This window comes from Elgaria multicarinata, chromosome 7 (assembly GCF_023053635.1).
Source record: "Elgaria multicarinata webbii isolate HBS135686 ecotype San Diego chromosome 7, rElgMul1.1.pri, whole genome shotgun sequence".
NCBI classification, from domain to species: Eukaryota; Metazoa; Chordata; class Lepidosauria; order Squamata; family Anguidae; genus Elgaria; species Elgaria multicarinata.
In genome coordinates this window covers 74,068,163-74,090,622 of record NC_086177.1, presented here as the reverse complement: position 1 = coordinate 74,090,622, position 22,460 = coordinate 74,068,163, and the positions used below count along the sequence as shown (strand labels likewise).

The 22,460-nt window shown below is 40.8% G+C and overlaps 2 protein-coding genes across 2 annotated transcripts in view; one reads left to right on the top strand and one right to left on the bottom strand.

Annotated features, from left to right (window-relative positions):
- SLCO5A1 (solute carrier organic anion transporter family member 5A1) overlaps nt 1-8,291 on the top strand; it is a 68,639-nt gene extending 60,348 nt beyond the window's left edge. The window contains exons 7-10 of the mRNA XM_063130817.1: nt 3,255-3,414; nt 5,062-5,303; nt 6,405-6,469; nt 7,484-8,291. Of these exons, the coding sequence (XP_062986887.1) occupies nt 3,255-3,414; nt 5,062-5,303; nt 6,405-6,469; nt 7,484-7,971 (955 nt within the window). The 3' untranslated portion in view covers nt 7,972-8,291. The remainder of the gene's footprint in view (nt 1-3,254; nt 3,415-5,061; nt 5,304-6,404; nt 6,470-7,483) is intronic.
- A 6,879-nt stretch (nt 8,292-15,170) lies between these two features.
- Nucleotides 15,171-22,460, bottom strand: part of SULF1 (sulfatase 1) — a 125,183-nt gene continuing 117,893 nt past the window's right edge. Inside the window, exon 20 of the mRNA XM_063130815.1 lies at nt 15,171-17,768. Within this exon, the coding sequence (XP_062986885.1) occupies nt 16,960-17,768 (809 nt within the window). The 3' untranslated portion in view covers nt 15,171-16,959. The remainder of the gene's footprint in view (nt 17,769-22,460) is intronic.

Sequence of the window (22,460 nt, the reverse complement as noted above, 5' to 3'; positions counted from 1 at the left end):
ACCATGTACACTTCTTTTGAGTTTCATCTTGAAAGAAAAGCAGAATATACTTGTAAAATAAACTCTCATATAATATATGTACTTTTTTGCTTAATTATTACATTTGCCACCATAGAATGTGGCGATGGTCACTGATCTGAAGAGCTTTTAAAGAGAGAAAAAGTAGATACATTCCTGGAGTGTAGCTACAACAATATTTAACAATATACTAATCAACAATATCACACTAATATTCAGAAGTATACTAAATTCAAGTTTACAGCAAAACAGAGCAGATAAGGGGGGGAAATGACTTGGTTGGAATGTTTCTCCCCCTGAAGCAGCACCTCCCAAACTTCAGCTCCAGCCTTGCTTTTAAAGTCTGCAGGTGGGGTGGGGGGAGCAGGTGGAATAGCTCACCCTTGGTGGAACAGCGTTCTTCCCCCTGAAACAGCACCTATCAGTCACGTGCATTTTGTTTTGTTTGCTACTTTCTATTTTTTGAGGGCAAGACAGAGAGAAGCAGAAAGGAGCCATGCCGGAAAGAAACCGAGAGGTCAAAATTGCCCAGTGTGCATTTTCCTGTATTCTTATGCTAAGGCTGCAATCCTATATCCACTTAACTGGGAGTACGTGCCAATAAACCCAACAGAGGAGAGATGTATAGAATTGTACTGTTAACCTCAAACTAACATGGATGCTGGTCATAAGAAAGGCCCTACATGGGAATATTTTCACAGAATTCCCTCTATAGAGTAAAAACAAAAACATGCCAAATATTTAAATTGGATTTTTTAAATAATATGCTTACAAAATATATACAGTGTGATAGAGAGATACAAAGACTGCTTGGAAGAATAAAACAGTACAAATTATCTTTTACTTAGTTGTAAATTAGTATGGCTTAGTGGTCAGATTTGCACCATTGTTCAGGGAATATATGAAAAATGACAATAGGAAACTTGATTTAAACCAGTGATTTAAATCAACTTTTTTTCCTTGCTGATGTAAATCATCTTGATTAAAATAAATCCCCGCCTTGCTTGTAGGATCCCAAAAATTCTCAGGCCACTATTAGAACAGGATGCTGGAGTAGATGAACCATCACCACCCCACCACCACCCACCCCACCCCAGTCTATCCTGCAGGCCCTGCAAACAATTCATTTCATTGGTTGGAAATGGTAAAATAAAACTAGGACAACAACTAGAACTCTGAGCCGTCTGTGTGTTTACAAGCAAAGCCAGTAATGAGGAGTCTGTTGTTTACAAGCTGCATGCATTCATGTTGTTGATTGCTTTAGCTGCAGCTGCAGCTGAGTGCTAAATGACAAGCCTCAGGAGTTCATGAAATGTTCTAGATGAGAAATCAATGGTTATGCGCTGGGCACAACAGCTTCAATTGTTTTGGCTTCTTACTTCACCTTGACCGATACTTTGAAGGCAGAAATTAATTAAAGCCAAAAAAAAAAAGTCATTAGTCCTGTACACCTTATAAATCTTGCTGAATTAGTTTTACTTAGGCCCAGCTTCCTTCAGAGGTTAAGAAATGAAATGTATTAATTTATATTTTGGGCTTGGTCTCTGGTCTTTACATATTAGTGAATTGCAGTTGGTGAAGCTAAAAACAGGAGAGGAGAAATAGGGTTTTTCCCCCTTGTTTTTTTTAAAAAAGGTGGGGGAAGTTCAAGGAATGGACTCAGTTCCCATCAGCCTCAGCCGGCATAGTTAATGGTCAGGAATTCAAGCTTCATTTGAAATTCTAAAAAAAAAACAGTGAAAAACTTTTTGAATCATTTTATTTTATTCTGACCTTGGGTAAGGTAGATAATAACACAAAGAGTATGGCATTGATTCAAGATGACGTGTTCTATTGCTTAATGTGTTAATTTATTTTATTGTTTGAACGGTTTTAAACAGATTAATGTTTTAATGTTCTTAGTGTTTATGATGTTGTAATGGCCATTGGCTACAAACAATAAAAATGATTCTGATGTCAAGTAGATAAGAGCATGATGCTGGATCACACCAAGGATCTATATACCGTATTTCTTCGATTCTAAGATGCCATCGATTCTAAGGCGCACCCCATTTTTAGAGATGTTAATTTGGGGGGGAAAAGGGCATCTTAGAATCAAAGAAATACTTCCCTCACCGCCCAGCCAACCTCCTCCCCCCCCCGCGCTTTCTTCTAATGGTTGTGTCCTTTTCTTTTTTCCCTCTGTGAGAGAAGAAACTGCCATTTGCGCGGGAAGAAGGGGGGCGTTGAAACAAAGAGTAAACTTAACTCTCCAGTCCCGCTCTTTACTTGTCTCTGCACCAGGGGACGACGACACGCGAGTAAGTCCCATGGAAATCGATGGGACTTACGAATAAATTTGCCTAACAAAAAACCAGGCGCTTACCCAACCAGCTCCTCCTCGCTCGCATGGCTCAAGGCTGCTGCAGGAGCTTCCTCTTTTCCTCTTACCGTATTGCTTCGATTCTAAGACGCCATCGATTCTAAGACGCAGTCCATTTTTAGAGCTGTTAATTTAGGGGGGAAAGTGCGTCTTAGAATTGAAGAAATACGGTAGTCCAATGCTCTTTTCACACAGTAGCCAGCCAGCTGCCTGTGGGAAACCCACAAGTAGGACATGAGTGCAATAGCACCCTTCCACTTCTGTTCCCCAACAACTGGTACACACAGGCAAGCTGCCTCCAATACTGGAGGAAGCATATAGCCATCAGGACTAGTAGCTATTGACAGCCATATCCTCCATGAATTACAAATTACATAGTTTAAGTATGCATTGCGTGAACGTCTTTCACATATCCCTAAATATTCTGGGAGGCATGCCTCCCCTTCCCTTAATTCCCCTGTGAGTATTTAATGCAGTCAACATCAGCATTCCTGCCACATCAAGTGCTTATCTAGCTGAATAAAAAATTAATGACTGTGGCTTTGTAATTGTATGACTCTGGAGAAAATACATTGGGCCTGTTCAGACAACACACTAAGCCATGGTTAGGCTGCCAAACCCTTTTGCAGCAGATGGTTACTGAGTGTGTTTAAACCATGGTTATGTGGCCACCATGGTTAGGATGGCTCATGCGACATGCTAAGTCATGATTCACATGCTAAACCATAATGTTTAGCTCAAAATGCTTAACCACGTGGCTTAGTGTGTCATCTGAACAGGGACTTTCTAAAGTCTTTGTGCCTCTTGGAGATATGTCTCCAGGTTTTTAACATTTATCGCAGCTAACATGTACTGTAATCTCCCTTTTTTGTAGTCCTACTCTCACCATGACACATAGGAATCTGACGGGTAGCTGTAACGTCAATTGTGGCTGCAAAATCCATGAATACGAACCTGTGTGCGGGTCAGATGGAATCACTTATTTCAACCCTTGCCTGGCCGGTTGTATCAGCAGTGGAAATCATAGCATAGGGGTGAGCATGTCCACAAGCAACCAAAACAAATTGGTGGCCTTTCATACTGTGAAGGAAGAGGTTTCAGTTCCAGTTCCTTTCTTCAATTTTCAATTCTGCCCATCCTAAAACTGCTCCCTTAGGGGCTGTGACCGTAGCTCAACAGTAGAGCATACAGAAGGTCCCAAGTTCAATTATCAGCATCTCCAGATAGGCTGGGAAAGATTCCTGTTTGAAACTCTGGAAAGCCACTGCCAGCCATTGTAGACAGTACCGAGCTAGAGAGACCAAAGGTCTGACTCAGTGTAAGGCAGCTTCTTATGGTTCTATTAACATAGGATATTAACGGAAAATGTCAGTTGCTCTTTGCCTAAATAATTGTCCCCTCCCTTAAGCAATGTCTATGCTTGACACGGCATAGAAAAACATTGTTGGTGCAAAACTTAGTTTGAAATAGGCAAAGAAAAGGAGGATAAAGAAAAAAGGAGGATGTAAACTATCTCCAGGCCTCGCACAATCTGGTGTTGATATTTAGCTGGACTGCTTTAAAGAAACCTTTTCATGTTTTCACGGCCAAAGAAGGTTTCCTTAAATCCTTCTTTCAAACCATCCAGCCTCAGGCATTCTTAAGTTCAAATTACTTAAGTTCAAATTAGTTCTTCCTCCCCTACAGTCTTCTTACTCCAAAATGGGAGGGCCTCCTTCCTGCTATAATGAACTCAAGGTGTTTAGTGTACTTGTTAGAGTACAGCACAAGGTGGGTCCCTCCCATTTGGCAGGGAGAGCATTCAGAACTGGTGAGTTGTTGGATGAAAGCCACACCAGCCAACTTTTGAAAGGAAACTGATAGCCTGCCCAACTCAGTAGTTCAGGGGAAGGGAACTGAGATGGGGGGGGGGGCTAGATGATGTCAGGGGGTGTCACCATATCCCCTGATGTCATCATTTCCCTGAGACAAAGGGCCAGCAGGAGCTCCAGCCTATGTTTTGTGCCGGGCCTGCTCTTCCTGGAAAGGGAAGGCATGGCAAGGGTGAAACTGCCCCAATTGCCACTAAGTGGAATCTCCCTGTGATCAGAGGGATATCAGGGAGATTCCCATCCCCTTCCCAAGCCCCCAGTAGACTCCAGGGGGAAGGGCTTGGGCAGGGGTGAGGCACACAGAAGAAGCTAAAGCCTCAGTGGGCTGGGTGGGGAAAGTCTACAGGTCAGAGGTTCCCCTCCACTACTCTGCCTGAACCCTGGTATGCCATAATGTGACCTCAGTTCTACATCCTTGTTTGCCTATCCTGCCCAGGCTTCCAGCTTCCTTCCTGACCTCATTTCCAGCTTGGACCCTACCCAGCTGAAATAGTATCTAACACTACTAATCTCTCTCCTGCCAGACCCAAAGCAGTGTATTTGAGGACCTAACTTCCTTGGTTTTGATCCTCTGCTCTAACTTCTCCTGTGAAGGAGTCCATAGGGCAAGGGGGCTACACTATGACGCAGGATGGCAATACAAGACACATGTACTCCAAATCACAACAAGAATTTTGGGTGTGGGGATGTATGGGAGTGGACCATGGAAGGCGGAAGGAAGGGATGTTTAATCTTTCCCATCGATTCTTACCCAAAATTACAAATGATAAATCTTGTTGTTTCATGCTCCTTCTGTTTAACATCTCACAGATAAGAAATTATACAGACTGTGCCTGTGTCCAAAGCCGCCAAGTCATCACACCACCGACAGTTGGACAGCGCAGCCAGTTAAGAGTGGTGATCGTCAAAACATATCTCAACGAGAACGGTTATGCAGTGTCCGGGAAATGTGATCGAACCTGCAACACACTCATCCCATTCCTTGTTTTTCTCTTCATAGTTACGCTTATCACAGCATGTGCCCAGCCATCAGCAATCATAGTAACACTCAGGTGAGAAGTGCCTAGATCATTACACTATCACTAGAGGATTAGTATGCTGTTATCACCTTTGAGTTTCTGCATCCTCTTCAACAGGACAGGCCTCATCCATGCCTATCTGATAATAAAACATGTTATAGCTGCTTTGAGTGCACCCTTTGTAGGCGTTTGTGCTCATGTGTGCACAAGGTGAGAGGTGACCTTATGTTTGCATAAGGTCAGTTCATAGAGGTGAGAGAGAGGAAGATAGTAGGAGTGGGCCATAGCAGTTGAAACCACTTAACAATCTAAGAGCCCGTTCAGTCGGTGAGAGGCAGATATGCTACTCCATTTGACTACACAATCGCAGAATGTGTATGGGGCAGTGCCTTTTTTAATCATGAACATTTCCAAATCTCCCTGAATCTGGAAAATCTTACACATCCCAGAGAAAATTGTAGGAGTAAAGAGCAGCATAATCACTGCTCCAAACAAAAGTGTTTCATGGTTTTTTTTAAGAAGAACCTGCAGATTAAGCAGAAGCGTTTGATAACAGGTTGCAATTTTGGTGCATCAGGCAGAACAGAACTGATCTTTTTATAAAGGGCCAGAACAAATAGGAAATATCAGCAGTTGTACACACAGTAGCTTTCCTTTTAATGGGGTAAGGAAGTGTTAAAGACTTGACATGCTACCACTAATAAGATCTAGGTATTACATACAAGTAGTTGGCTTTATCTAATGCCCTTATCCACCCAAAGCAGAGATTTGTTCTGTTGGGTGGGTAATGGGGAGCTGTTTCTTTACCCTGAACTCTATGAATAGGATGAAAAGGGCAATTTAGCAGCAATAGAAAATGAAGCCTTATAAATTTTGACTGAGTCTACTTTTCATCAGGTGATACAATACCTTTTTTCCAGTCTGCTTCGTCACTTAATTTGCTTTCTGTGAACTCTGGATTTGATTCCATTAAATTGCCCGTCTCTACTTAGTCTGTGGTTGCTGGCTGGCATTTGGATAACTGGGCTCACACTTGGCTTATTCTAGATAAGGTGGGGAGCTTTAAACAAAGTTAAAGATTATACTACTTATGCCTTACAGTTTAAGGCTTTAAAATTACTATGTCTTTTCTAGGTCTGTGGAAGATGATGAGAGGCCTTTTGCACTTGGAATGCAATTTGTTTTATTAAGAACCCTTGGTAAGTGCAGAGGCAAATAGGGGTCACTTATTATTTACATGGGCTTCATTCAGATGTTACAAAAGACTATGGAGACACCAGAACACAGCAAATATCTGTCGCTGTGGCTTATTGTGATGGGACTGCACTCTGGGTTCATCCTTTTTCCCTTTGCTGAGAGGCCATGGGGAAATCAGAAGCTTTTGCTTCTGTTTTTGGTTAATTGCAGCTTGTTGTGTTGCCTGAACTTAACAAACTACAGTTAATTAGCTATGGTTTGTTTGAAACAAGCCAGTTTCATAAATTGTGGTTGATTGAAATTGAAAGTAAAGCTTCTGATCTTCTAGCTGTGCTGGAGGAGGAGGAGGAGGAGGAGGAGGAGAGGGAAGTAGAAGAAATGTACAAGGCTAAGCTCATTCCTGTCATGATAAGTCATAGTTTATCATGCACAACTGCTATTAAGCAATATTGTTGATTCAAAAATACATTATTGGAAGAAATTGAAATATTTACTGCTAGGTTTGACTTTGAACCCAGTCAAATAAATTGCCCAGTTAAATCTGAGCATTCCCTTCATTTCTGAACCAAGCAGTTTATAAACATCTTACCCACAAGACCTTTTCCCCACTTCTCTTTGATTTTATCTATGCCAGATTTTAAAGAACAACTATTTTGGCTTTTATAAAGTAGTGATCACTTTAACAAGACAGCAGCTGCGTTTGGATAATTGCAATGGGGGGAAGCAGCCATTGTGGCTTCTTCCCTGCCCCTTTGCATGCCCGCCATTTACATAATCACTGTGATGCAACATGGATCGGTGTGTCATCCAAACCGGGCTCATGTTGTGGCAGTGGTGGCTTCGTACCCACCGTAAAATCCATGACGTGCAATAGAGGTTTTAGGGTGAGCACCTACCCCAGTCGTGATCATCTGAACCCAGTCAGAATCAGCTTTACTGGACAATATGACAAAACCTTTACTATTAACTGCTTTAATATGGGAGTCAATTGATTTTACTCTTCCAATTTATTTCAGCATACATTCCTACTCCAATTTATTTTGGAGCTGTCATTGATACCACCTGCATGCTGTGGCAACAGGAATGTGGTGTGCAAGGCTCCTGTTGGGAATATGATGTGACATCATTTCGTTTTGTCTACTTTGGCTTATCAGCTGGTCTCAAATTCATTGGATTCCTGTTCATTTTTCTTGCCTGGTATTCCCTTAAGTATAAAGAAGAGAAAATGCAGAGGCAGATGTGGAGGGGTTCGCCTATCAACACAGTGAGCGAAACAGTGGGTAACACCGGAACTCAACAGAACTATGCACGGACTAGATCCTGTCCCACCTTTAGCTCTCAAGGCGAGCATGCTGGTGATACTGATATGAGTACAGGAATGAATTACGTAGCACAGACCTATCCTGGCCCCCTTACAGAAGCAATAAATACCTCAGTTGAGGAGGCTTTAGAAGAAGCCACTCCTGAGATAGAGGGCCCTCCTTTTTGGCAACCTCAAATTTAGTTTGTTGGTAAATTTTAAGTACGGGGCCTTTGAAACACCTGTGCCTTCTTTTTCTTAACACAATCTACAGCAGATGATAAACCAACAAAACTTAATGCATAGAGCCATGGCATATCTGAGGGCTGGATACCTCAAAACAACCCAGGTAACTCTTCCTTCCCTTTGGGGAATAGAGTTTTAAAGTATGTTTGTAAAGTGCTTGTTAAATCCCCATGTTCCTGGCAAGTGTTGCAATGGTCAGAGATCCTAAACTGCAAAAAAGCATACGAGTCCTCACGGAAATGTATATCACTGGTGTCAAAATGCTGGCGTAATGCAGCCACCACAACTCTTGGACTGCAGGCTGGAACAATTATTCTGAATTCCGTTTCAAAGCAAAGCACAACTAAACCTTGTCTCAGCTATGCAACTTGGATCAAATAACTTTTTTGTTCAGTGCATTCCCCCCACCCATTTTTTTCCTGACAACTGAATTGAAAAAGAGGCCATTTGGAGTCATGAAATGTACAGTTACACAACATATTCTTTTATTTTATTTTAAAGAACTACTTGAAGCCATAGAGTAGTTAAATATACCAGAGAAGGCATAATAGTTTTAGCCTGTTCTATCCATTAATTTTAGCATAATATGACATATTATTTCTCAGTTTAGGTTGCAAAATTATAACCAACGATAATTTCAGTGCTAATTTGTGGTAGCATAAAAACATAACAAACGCATGCATTAAAGACCAGTTTAGAACTTGCATAGTTTTGCAACTAAGAGCTAATCAATCTACCACAGATACTCTATTACTGTTGCCAAATCCACACTCAAGCTTTCTTAGATTGAGTTGACACAAACAAAAATCGACTTTGATGTGTGACAATCCAAGGAGAAACTAATGTATATAAAAGCTGCTGTTTGGCACAGAGGTTCGTGGTTTTGTCACATGGCCAGATTGCTGTTTACATACCTCATTAAGCACTAAGTGTCAATCTGAGCATGCGATGATGAACATTTAAATTATTGCTTTGCCATGTCGTCTGCTGTCATGCACACTGGATTCTTGTCAATTCCCTGAGCAGGTGAACTGGCCCTTTGAGCTTCTGTAAAGAGATGTCCAACAACAGCAGACCATGTTGGTCTACTAAAATTGCAGCGTTTGAAGCACGTTACATTTCTTTAGCTTTATCAGCAATACAGAAACATGTGCTGGGTGGCCAGAGCTGATCAAAGCTTCCCACAGCATTGGAAAGAATGTGTAGATACATACTTAGTTATGAAGAAACTGAAGCTGAAACTACACATGGAGTCCTCGGTTGTGTGATTCTTTCATCTGAATGTTTGGTGTGTGTTTTTAATGCAAAGCTGCCACAGGAGGCTTAGAGAGGAGTATTTGCAAGGGAAGGGGATTTCCCGTCCTACCATTTGCTCACTCAAAATCATACCTTTCAGGTGCTTTCATATCCTTATTCCTGTCAGGTTTTTCCCCATGGGTAAGAAAGCAGCAAAGGAATGGGTAAAGCTGCCTCCCTTGCTCTTCCCGCCTTAGGACCGTTTTTTAATTATGCTAATTCCTAATTTTTTAAAAAAAATGTTGAGGGAAAGCATACAGCTGAGCTGTGTGTGTAGTTTGAGCCAAAGTTACATGCTTGTCTCCTTGTTTTGTTCAATTGGAATTGAGTAGTTTGTTTGTTAGGTGTTCATTTTAAGTCCTTTGCAGAGATACAAGTTCTAATTCGATTTAAAGGCTGTGATTTACAGGAAACTTACACTGGCATATACCCAATAAGATAATAATAAAAAAAGGCTTTTGGAAGTGCTACTTGCTGTGTTGCATCTGCAGCAGCAATCTGTTCTTGGGTTCTTCGTGGTTCTTCAAGCATTTCCGTTATGCTAGTTTAGTAAGTGTTGTGTATGCATTGAGGTCTCTGGGTCCCACTTTGCAGACGCCCCCAGACAGCCCCTATGCCCCCAGACAGACTGCTCTTGAATTTCAGGGCAAGTTCAGACATGGCTTCTGATACCATCTGAGGAGTTGTCAGAGAGTTAAAATTGGAGTCTGTCTTGCCTTCTCACAAAGTTTTGTGCATCCCTAAACTGGTTTTTGGATACCAATAGGAATTAAGATGAGGAGAAGAAGAAAACATTCCGTTAATAGAAAATGGAACGCACATGAAGCAATGTGTGCGTAATGAGAGCTTAAGGTTGTTTATGACATGGTGCATATGGAGTGCTGACCTGATAAACCAGGGTTTGCATTGGTGCAGATGTAATGCAAAACAGTGGTTAATGCCAGGGAGTGGCATTTCTTCAAACCATGATTTCCAGTGAGCCAGCCTTACGTCTTCACTGGGCCTATGACAGTTGTGTATTTCCAGGAGAATTAATATCACATATTGAAAATGCGAATTACTAGCTTTCCAGCCACACAAAGGACAACCCACCCATTCAGTCAGCATCTTCCAAGTATGCTCTTGATTGTGCAGATTCATGCTCAGGCAACATTAGCTGTCCCTGATCATTTAAAGCAGCAAGAGGCTGTGCTGCTTAACTGCTTCCCCAACATTGGCATTCATTTATTGGGCTATTTGATGCCATCCCTTCCAGAAGAATAACAGCGTAGCTTTTTGGGGGAGCAGCAACTTACTACTCCAACATGTAATTGAAGCTGATTTTATTTTGTTTTCTCCCCTTCCACAAGTTTTTAAGTTTTAAATTAATGTTTTGATACACTGTATATAATGTATATGGAAGTAGACAGCCATAAATATTAATGTAAATAGATGTTTATAATTGTAGTATTAAGGGTATTTATGCAAACCTAGTATTGCCTCAAATCCTTCATTATTCTCCCTTCTACAGTTATTTCAATGTTGGTTTCACTCTTCAAATTTTGAAACATTATGAAAAATTGCCTCCAGTGTAATACGTTAAGAGTCTGTGCGTACACGTTTCAGGTCACTGTGTCATTTGCATATTTATAGAGCATCTTACTACTCCTGTATCCTGCAATACATTGTCATCAAATGGAGGGTGTAAAGCCTGGACGTGTGACAGTATGTTTCCAAAAACATCTTTTTTTTTAGTGCAGCAGAGAGAAAATTGTTCCTCCAGTATTAAGGCAACTGGATCACATTTGAACTGATAGACAAACTGGTGCTAATGCAATAAATCCTCTCTCTGGCATGAGAAATATTTCAAATAGGTCTACATTTAGCTGCATGTGCTTATCTTCTGAAATACTAATTGTCTTGAAAGTAAGTGTGCATAATTATTGGTAGATTGGGCACACACTCCTTCTCCACAATCAGTCATTTGCCTGAAGTACAAAATTTGAACCTGCATTTTTAGATATCTTAACGTGTAAGGACTGACTGTCATTAGTTCACATTCAATGTGTAAAACTTTGAACCTGCAAACATTCCTTTCTGAAGAAGGAAATCAATGGTTCAAAGACATTGTGATGCAGTTCTGCTAACCAAGTTTTCAAGATTCCTGTGGTACTTTTTGAGCAGACATAAAATGTATATATTGGGCAGTTGACATATACCGACACAATCATTAGTCAGGTTAATACTGATTGAAAGTGGTTGTCTGTGGAGACAAATCGTGATTTTAGCAGATTTGTAAAATGGTTGTTAGCAAAAATAATAATTTTCCAGTGTATAGTAACAACGCTTGGTACTTACTGGAAAAATGTGATACTTCTGTTTGAGAGAAAACAAACAAAAATGCAGGGATGAACTAAGACGAAATCCTACAAGATATGCAATTTTGGATCACTATTAACATTTTTTATACTAGCATTCCCCCCTTCTCTCTCTCTCTCACACACACACACACACACACAAGCAAAGGGGACTTTTGCCATTCACTTCCAATGAAATAGCAGTATATTGATTATTAATTTCAAATGAGATGCCAGAAAGGAAAACAACAACATAGTATTAAGTGGCAAGCTAGTTAAAAAAGTAATGTTGAATAAATGTTTTTTGAGAGTGTCAGATGGGAAGGCATTAATTTATTGTGCCTGTGGTAACGAAAATGCAGATGTGATGGATTTGTGTGGAATACAGTATAGGTTCCTTGTTAGTGAAGATTTTTACTAATTCTTATGTCTCAGTGAAACAAAGATAATTTTCAAAACCTACGTGTGCAAGCTATTGTAAAACTATATGGACAAGATTTGTTGTAAACATCTGTTTGCAAGTGAACCCTTCAATACTTGAGATTTTGAAATAAAAATGGCTTCTCAAAAGTGTGTTGTTTTGTGACAAAAATAACAATTACTTCCCAGTCTTGTGGTCTGTGTGTGGAGCGGAGGGGAAGGGGGCAACTCGTGGGGAGGTGCTTAATTATCCTTGCCCATAAAGTCTCTGCTGGAAATTAGATGCTCTTCGCCCACTTGGGTCTGACGGTGCAAGCTGGTAAGGGGAGGGAAGGGAGATGTTCATACACTATTGGAAAAGAAACAAAGAAACCTAAAGCCGCCTTAGGCTCATGGCACAACTTTCATGATTCTTTAGCTGTTAGCATTAGTCCTCTCATAAGCACCTAGTTTAGTGTCCTTGCATGGATACATTTAATAATTATTCTCTTATCTTTAGGCAGATAGGCTTAGTGACTTTAAATATGGTCCAACATACTAAAACCTCTCTATGTAGCTGGTTTGTGTGTGTGCCTGGTCCAGGATTTACCACATGAAGTTGTGTGACATCTACAGCAGAATGCATCTTACTGAAAGCAGTATATGGTGGGTGGGCATCACTGGTGTTCCTGTGTGTAGTAGCTGCACAGCGGCAAAGATGATCTGTCCACAAAATTCCTCTGGGTCAGGATGCATACGAGTTAATTGTTCTAGCAATTGTGTTTATTAAGGAACTGGTGCGTTACAAAATGTGAAACAACTGCAGTTTTAATGGTCTCTTTTTCTTGATGAGTTCAATCACAGACATAAATTGCCCTGATTTTAAACATGTTATATTCTAGTGTGAACAAAACCAATATCTAATTAAAGGGTGTTGGATCCACACAAATATATTTGTCATCAGGAGGTGTGATGCAAAAACATTAACTTAAATTACCTGATAGTTTATAAAATGTAGAACATAATGCGACGAGCTATTTATTCTTTGGTTTAAATGTAGTTTTAATCATTAACATTTAATGCTTCAAAAATATCAGTAAAATTCCCATGGTTTTGCAGGGTTGAAAGTATTGCAACTGGACAGGCTACTATATAATGTCACAGTGCCATCCAATGGCTGATTAAGAACAGCACTATGACGAAGCCGTTTTAAACTCTGAGAGGAAGCTGCATGTTAAAGGAAAAGGTAGTGTATGCTTCTGCTATAATATTTAGCAACAGCAAGCAGATGGCGATAGAAATCACAGCATGCCCTTGTTAAGCCTGCCTCTCCCAAACGTCCTTTCTTGCTGTCTGCACTCTGCTACTGAGTTAATTTCAGTTGTATTGAGAGGCTTTGCTCCCACCTTTGAAACTATCAGTTTCTGTTGCTGTATAGGACTCAAGATGACATTGAAGCCCTGAACTGTATTTCTATGCCCCTAACACATAAAACATTCCTTGCTAAGGTATTTGATAACCTAGGGCATGTCTACACCATGCCTATATCCTGGGGTAGTCTTTGGATCGTCCCTGTGCACCTACATGATCCTGGACTAGCAAGGACTTCCCCTGGGATATCAGGAACAGCGGCAAATCTGACTTTTCCGTGTTTCCAGGACCATCATTTGGCCGCTGCTCTCGGGTTGTCCTGTCCTCCCGGTGAGTCGAGGGGACCATAAAATGGGCAGGGAGCTGCACAGTGGCAGCCCGTGTCCATCGGGTAGGGAGTGGGGTTGGGTTTTTCTTTCTTACCTTTGGTGCTGGAGCATCAGTGTGCTCCTCTCATTTTTAAAAAATGGCAGACGCGACGTCCAGGGAGGATTGCAGAAGCCAGTAAGTCTGTGATCCTCCCCCTATACCCTTGTGGTGTGGACATGCCCCAGTTGAGTGACGTAATGCAGCTTTGTGTTTCTTCTGATTATGGCATGTTGATGTTTTTGGCAGTCAGTGCTCTGGGGTAGAGCAGCCTGTATGCTTAGATTTAAATGGCATTCCAGGTAGTCTGAACCAAAACCAAGGTTAAGCCATTAAATGCACCTTGCCCTTACGAGTTAGTAGTGTTGACAGACTAAGGATACAATCATGAGGTTCCTGGAATGGTATCCTAGGATGGAGTTTTCCCTGTCTACCTGCAGAGAGGGAGTTTCACAGGTGAAGAGGGAGTTCAGTGGGTAGAGGGGAAGATCCATCCCCACAACCCTCTGTGTTGCAGATATGGTAACCTCCCCTGCTATTGCCACATTGTTGTTTAGTGGTCCAAGAGCAATGTCAGAAAGGGCTGTATGGGGGAGGCTTTGGATTAGGTGAATCCAAAGCCCTCTGGTTCCCCTAACATGGCCCCAGAACGGAAAGAAAAGAATGCGAGCCTTGGAACCTAAGGTTCTATGGATCCATCACCTTCCTCAATATGCCCCTAGAATACGTAGCCCTGGGCCTGACCACCCATGGAACACTGGGTGGCATATTCATGGTGGCGGAATGGGCTGATGCCCCACCACAGATCTCCTCCAGTTGGAGAGACATGCATAGCATTCTGTAGCCCTTCAGCAGGCTTGCTTCCATAAAGAGACGTCCAACAACAGCAGCAGAAGTTTTGGTGGACAAGCTGCTCAACCAAAAGCCCTGCCGGACTCGCACCAAATGCCAGTTTCCTCATCCCCGCCCCCCCTCCCAAACACCTCTTACTAGGAGCCGGACCTATGTTAGCCCTGCAGCTAGCATTGATTCCTTCCCATTGGTTTAAACATTTGGTTAAAAAAAGAAACTGGCTCTAACATCAGCAAAAAACAGCGCTGTCCTAGCAGCTGTGAGGTCGCAGGGCTTTGGCTGCAGTGGCTACTGCATAACTCTTGCTCACAATCATGCAGTGGAAATCCGCAACTCACGTCTTAGCCTAGTCACCAATTGTCTCAAGTGATTGAAGCTCTACATATTTGAAATTTTGTTACTACAGCATAACCTAAAACTTTGACTTCACTCATTTTAGCCGCTTCTGAGCTTTTCTGCAGCAACAGGAATTATTCATGTAAAAACAATTTTTTCCCTATGAAAATTTGATTCAGTGGATTTCTGTGAAACAGGTACAAGAACACTTTATTTTAGGAAATATTGCTTCTAGACTTTCCTGAAGCCAGAATTGTTCTATAAAAGTATTGCAGATTTTTTTTTTACAAGAACACGGTTTATAGCCTAATGTAAATTCTATATACAAACAGCATCATTCATGCCCATAAATAAGTTTGTTCTGTCTTTCAGCTCATGACACATACATGATAAACACCTAATTAATTCCAACAAGTTTACACAGTCCATCACAAGCTTTTCCTGAAAATTCTTTAAAAGCCTTACAAGACTATGGAATTGCTAACTTTTCAACTTCATTGTTTAAACAAATTATGTGTTAACCCTATCTCCATTTATACACATGAAATATGTACTTTGCTGTAAGTCAGATAGCTGATAAATAGCACTTTGAGATTACCCATTTTGCTGTATCTTATTCAGATGTTAAGGTTTCGAAAATATGTCAGTGTTTGGCAAAGTCTAGCACTGAATTTTGAAGGCATTGTACTAAAATGAAGGCATTGCACTTACATACATTTGCAAACCTTTTAAATAGAGTTACATCTTTCTATTCAGCTGTTTTGATCCAAAGCACTCCAAGGCTCTACATGTACAATTTTCAATATTCATTTAAATGCTAAGGGCTATATGGGAGAACCTTCTTTCTTCTACTAAAGTGAATGGAGAAACCCTTCTTGTACATACGTTCCATGTGCACCTTGGAGATTCCCTTTGAACAAAGAGCCCCTACAGTAAAATGTATGGCTACCATCCAGCATTTGATAGAATCGCATAGCGATAAGGCATCATGGCTGTGCATTCTCCCACTGGGTGGTAAAAAAATAATAATTGTGTGGTTCACCAATGCATTCCATTTAATAAAAATGATGGCTTTGGCACTTTTGCAAGTATACCAGTATGGAACACTACACATCACACGTTTGTGTGGGCACATTTCTACATGTACAGACACCTTTGGATTGGAGTTCATATTTATAAAGTCTAAAAATGATCTGAGTGGTTTCTGAGCACATCAAAGTTAAAGAAAATTAAACTTTCTTTCCAGCTAAAGGGTGAGAAAATGTAAAGCCTTAATTACTTTATACCCTCATACACTGAAATCAAGTCAATTTAAGTCCTTCTCCATTAAATCTTTCTTTGCTGTACTTTTCTGAGAATTTGTTTTATCATAAATCAACTTGAGCACAAAGGTTTAAAATCAAACATGACTTTATGCTCAATGTTCAGATAATGAGTTTTCACAACCCATGTTGCATACGCTTTCATTACCAACTTATTTTATTGTTTTGCAAATTACATACCATTAGCAAAGCTACGAACATGTAAAAATACCAGATTAAAAATAAAGGGTATGGCACACAGATTATAAAAGTGCAATATAATTTTACTCTGACAGTATGAAATTTTAGTGGTTAAAGTTGTTAATCAAAAATGCATTAGGCAGAGAGCTTAGGGGGGACAGAAACATTCATCTGTGGTGAGTCATTATGGGAATAGAGAAAAACAAATGACTCGAGACTCATTTGAAGACACCTTTCAAATGCCTTAGAAAAATAGGGGTATCACTGCAAAGTGACTTAACAGTTTCTTTTTAACACTGTAACTCTGGTCCCACAGCTACACTATGAGGAAAGTTCATATGTATGTGTATGTAAAACACAGCGCAGGCTTCATTTTGTTACCCAAAAAGTGTAACAATAATAAAATTTGGAATGTCAGTTGTCAGGGCTACTTCTATTTATCAACTAATTATTAAGGAGGGAAGCATGAATGTGGCTTGCTTGCACAACTAATTTGAGAAAAGTGGAGAGGAGGCACTGCCTTCTACACTTAAAGGCTGTGATGATTCTGGAAAATGTTCCCTTTTTCTCAACACCCTCTCAGTTTTCTGCTCCATAATTTGTGTGTTTAAAGCCTGATGGGTTACTTTTGCAACCGAGTTCACGGGAAGGTAGACCTCCTCTTCAAAAATATCTTCTGCAGATTCATTATCTGGAACAGAGTCTTTCTGAAGAATGTTAACGGGGTGTAAGATGAAGCTATGTCTGGACTCCAGCTCTGTCAAATCATTCCCGCTAATGTCCATTTCAAAACTAACTGGTTCTTGAGCCCCCGGCCACGTTTTGGCTCGGCGACTATTCCAGTGTGGTGGATTTGGATTCTGTTTAGCAGGAATATCGTTGCTTAATTCAAGTTTGCTTCCCTGGCTTAACATAACTGTGCTCAAAGCCAAGCCCCCAAAATCTGTTGGCATGATCGGCTGTGCCTCTCGGGCTGTCAACCAACTTGAACCTTCGTCTGATTCAGCAGAGCTCATTTCCAGGAAGGCAGATGGTGTGGATGATTCATCCAAGTCCCCACTGGGATGAACAGACTGAGTCTTTGCTCTTCCATTTTGCTCAGAGTAACTGTTCAGCAGTGCAAAGATCCTATCTACATCCTTCAAGTAATTTGTCCAGTCATCAGGACTAAGTCTGTAGTCATTTCTGGCTTCATATAAACTTTCATTCACACTGTACAAATCTTCCAGTCCTTGCCAGTTGATGTTTTCCATGAAGTTTGGCAGATTAGCCTTCCCATCCATGCCATAGGTGTCCTCTGTCAAAGAAGAAGAAAAGAAATTGTAGATAACAGCCTAGAGTTCATAATTAACCACATGTGCTATCACTGTTCTTTCTCGATTCAGTAGAGTGAACAGGACTCCTTACGAACTGAAGCCTCTTTTTCATTAACTTAGCTTTTTGCTTTGTTATAGAATAGGAAAAAGATGACATATTTTTCTTTTAGAGGAAGCTGTAAGGAGACCCAAAATGAAACAGACCCCGTATAAGACTCAAATCATATATGAAAAAGGCACACACTTGAAAATTTCAATGAAGAGGCACTTAGGTCCAAGTAGCGATGATGATGATGTAACAAAAGCAGCATGTGTTACATCAATGTGTGTCGTGTATATGTGGGAGTGCTGAACCTTTGTTTTCCATCAATAATAATAACACCATGATATTAAATATTCATGATGATACTATGGTTGCAATGAGGTCCTTCATGACCTACTCACATTATCCAACTCTGTTACTTAGCTAAGTTATCCATAAGTTTTCATCTTTATAAAGGTAGCAATAACATGATATCAGAAACAAGGGCTGTTACCACACTAACACCATAAATCCATTCATGTCTTCTCAGAAGCAAGTCCAATTGAGTTCAATGGAGCTCACCTCCAGGAAAGGGAGTAGAGAATTGCAGCCTTAAAAACTACAGGGATGAAGGGTGGTTCACACATTCTTTTAATTAATTAATTAATTAAGAAAACAACTGTGATGGCCTCTAACTGCATATTGCTAGTACCCATATGGCCTTTAAAAATGGAAATATTACTAAAGACTGGGTTCAGCAATCACAGTTCTAGAGGCCTAAAAGTGACCTCAGGTGCTAAGTTTATGATGTTTAGGTAGCACAATTCAGGCTACTGAGAAACAAGAGTGAAGTACTGACATTCTTGAGGAACCACAATGTTTGGAGAAGTAGGAAAAATATGAAACTAAGCCTGAGGAGGAAAAACACCTCCCCCTCCCAAAGAACAGCTCAGTGACGATTGCATATGTTCAGTGGCTACAGAAGATGGGGGAAGCAGAAATGGAATTGAAAGAATTCAGTTCTTTCAATTGGCTGGCTGGAACACTGAATGGGAGCACTTCACCATTGTGGAACAGGTCCCATTTCCAGAAAAGAATTTTCAGGCCAGTTCATGGGAGGATAGGTCTGCCAGTATCTATTCGCCATGATGGATGAATGGAGCCTTCATGTTCAGAGGTAGTATACCACTGAATGTCAGTTGCTGGGAAGGAGCAATAGGGGAGGCCTACTGCTTCCTAGCCCTGCTTGTGCTTCCCACAGGCATCTGGTTGGCCACTGTGAGATGCAGAACACCCAACTAGATGCACCTTAGGGCTGACTGAGAAGAGCTCTTATATTCTTAAGTAATCTGGAGAAGAAAGGCTGAAAAGTTCCAACCCAGTACTGGGCAGAAAGACAGACACCGTTGGAGGGAATTTCCATCTACAGAATACTGGAAGAACCTACAGTATTTATTTGCCATGCTTGAACCATGCTGTAATCAACAGAATCAGCAAATGAGCGCCTAACATCATTTTACATAACGGCTAAAGATTGTGCTCTTCATGCCACCAGTTCCATGACAAATATTTGTGGGAGTGGGAAAGTGGAATAGGATCCAACTCAGAAGAGACCCAGCAGAGATTACTATAGAAAAGGACCTGATACTAGAGAAAACATTAAACACCACCAAAGCATGTGAGGTACTGTATATGAAGCACCATTTAAAAAAAGAACAGAAAAATGACACAAGCCTCTTTGGGAGACTCCAGAGACATACATAATAGGGGTGTAGTGTCAGTTGCTCATTGTGCTATATAGCATAACAACCTTCTGGGATCTTTCTGTACACTCCTCATTCAGTGTAGAATCTTAAGAGTTGAGGAAGGCAAGACACAGCAGTAGTCCCCCCCTTAAAATAGACTACCAAGTGGCATCTGGAGGTACATTTATCTCTGCCTTCATGATAAATTGATGGAAATTAGTTTACAGGTTCAGGTGAGTAAAGACTGGTAATTGTTGCTACCAAGTGCTGAGGGACAGTTGTCCTGGAGATAGTCAGAGGCTAAGGTGGCCTATTTTACAGAGGACAGTCCTCCAGTTTGGAGAGTTGGCAGAGGACAGTCATCTATTTGAAGGGACGTCTACTTCACGTCTGGTTTAAAATCAAAGAACCAGAAAGAGGGAGAGTAGCAGCCTTGAAGTATTTTATTTAAATTATAGTTATTTCTAAATTTGTGCACGTACATTTGCATATGCAAACATTATGCAAATTGGTGTCCTATTTTGTCCTTTTTTGTGATGCATTTCCTCTTGTTGGGTCAACCGATATCTGGGGCACCCTTATCACCTCTCATCTTCCAGGACTAGGTCTTGAGTATTAGAAACAGTCCCCCACTCATCTATCTCTAGCCTCTTTATTGATGCTCTTCTCACTTTTTTCTGTTCTGAGTGACAATCTTGATAGTCAAAGGGAATTTAAGTGGTAGAAATTTGTATGTTCTTGAACAAGTGGATTTGCAGCTTTGGGTGAAAATCAGCTTTAGTGATTTGACTCTAACATGTAATGAGACCCAGGTTCTTCCTGAAATCTTGCAAACAGTCTGAGGGTTGATATGGTTACTCTTCTCTGAAGATACACTCAAAGAGATATTATCCAATAGGTCTCCCACTGAGTCACTGAGCAAGTCCACATCCACTTAGTTTCAACAATGCTACAGCTTTAGGCCTTCTCAGACCACATTCTACATAGTGTAACTTTTTGCTTGGGTTACATACAGAGGAAATATATAACACGTTTTATATATAATATGGGAAAATGGCCCTACATGTCCGAACATCCTGGTTCAGGTCCAAATGCTACAAGCTGATACCTTTATAGACACAATTTTGCAAAACATCAACCCGTACGAGAGTTAAAGCCAACAATTACGCAATGGGTTGTATGATGTATGACATGCAGAGCTAAAGTAATGGCTATATCACTTAGAATGGCTGCTGTTAACTACGGCAACAAGATGTTTTTCTGTGAGCTTATTTATAATGCAAGACACTGCAAAGGATACACAAGATGAACCAACAGCAAAAACAGGCTGCCATCTTTTTAAGCAATGAAGATTTGAATGATGTAGACAAGGTTATATGGCAAGACGTCTGTATACATATAGCCTTCTCCCGCATATACCGAATGAGCAGAATGGGAGCAGGATTGCGCCCTCTGGCCTCACCTCTGATGTCCTTCAGCGTTAGTGTGGAAGGGGCCTACATACATACATACATACACACATGCGCACGCATACACACAGTGTACATGTGTAGCCTCCTTTCATACAAATGCTGAACTTGTAGCTGTTGGGGAGGGTCAGCATCCAATAAACAAATATGTGTGTGGGGTCACTGGTCGAACAACCCTATTGTCACATGAAACAATGTATCTTCCAAATGACTGAGCTGTATCTTTTCCTCCCCACCAGTACAAGGATGGTGAGTGAATTTCCTAAAGCAAGACTAATATAAAATGACCCACATGAAATCTCCCTGTGCGCAAAGTTAAATGTGACGTGGCAAATGTAAACACCCATGGCCAGGTGAAGAATATTGTTAGAGCTTGCATGCAGCAAAAGCTATGCAATGTGCAACAAGCAGGATACGGACGTTAGTCGAAATGGACCGGGTCATGCAATTATTTGGAAAGAAGCTTCTGAGGAGAATAATAAAGTGTGGATACCTGTGTGGATCATAGCTTCCGCCATCTTTATTTCCTGATATAGGAAAATACAAGAGTAACTTTTGTTAGTGTTTAGATTTGGTAAAATCATTCATAATGTAGCTTTCCATGCACAGCATCTAACTCCTAAAAAGAAATTTATTGTGTTATAATTAGGAAAAGCGGCAGTCCAACAAAGATACCTGGTAAGGAGTGTTCTAAAATAACTCTAAAACAGAAAAAAGTGGTAAGTTATAAGAAAAGGGAAACATTTATTGGTAAAGGAAATAAATAATACGCAAAATTTGAGAAGTGAATTTCCCAGGAACAAAACCCACAATTGCTAATCATGTAGCATGCTTCAGATAATAAAAGATTAATACATTGCCCCATTTGGAGAGGAAGAGGGGGAGCAAGACAGGGACCCAGCTATGCATTTTTCCAATGGGGCTTGATAACCCTTTGCAGACCTTGGACCACAACAACCGCCCATTTCTCCTACTGGTGAAGGAGGCCCATATTGCTCATAAATAATTTTAACAAGAAGATAGCGGCCTCAGACCTTGTCCAACCTCAATGGATGTCCTGGTAAATAGAAGGCTTTGAACCCAGTTTACGCTAATATTTTGAATGGCAATAGAAAAGAGGTGCAGAAAACCACCACACACAAACTGAAGCTCCCAAAATAACCTCCTAAAAGAGAGGTTTATTTCAAAAGAGAGAGAGAAAAAGAACCTGTGCCCAAGCCTGTGTGGAAGTCACATGCTGTTATCCCAATTTCATGATGTGTTTGGGGAGACGTGGAGTCATTCATTGGTGGGGGAAATAACACTGCATTGATCAAATGCAATGTCTTTTCCACATGTCCCAGGTCAGCCCTTTACACTGGGGTAAATGCCCGGCAATGTCTACTGAACAACACTGACAAAATAAGAAGTTGTGTGTGTGTTGTGTGCGTGTGTGTG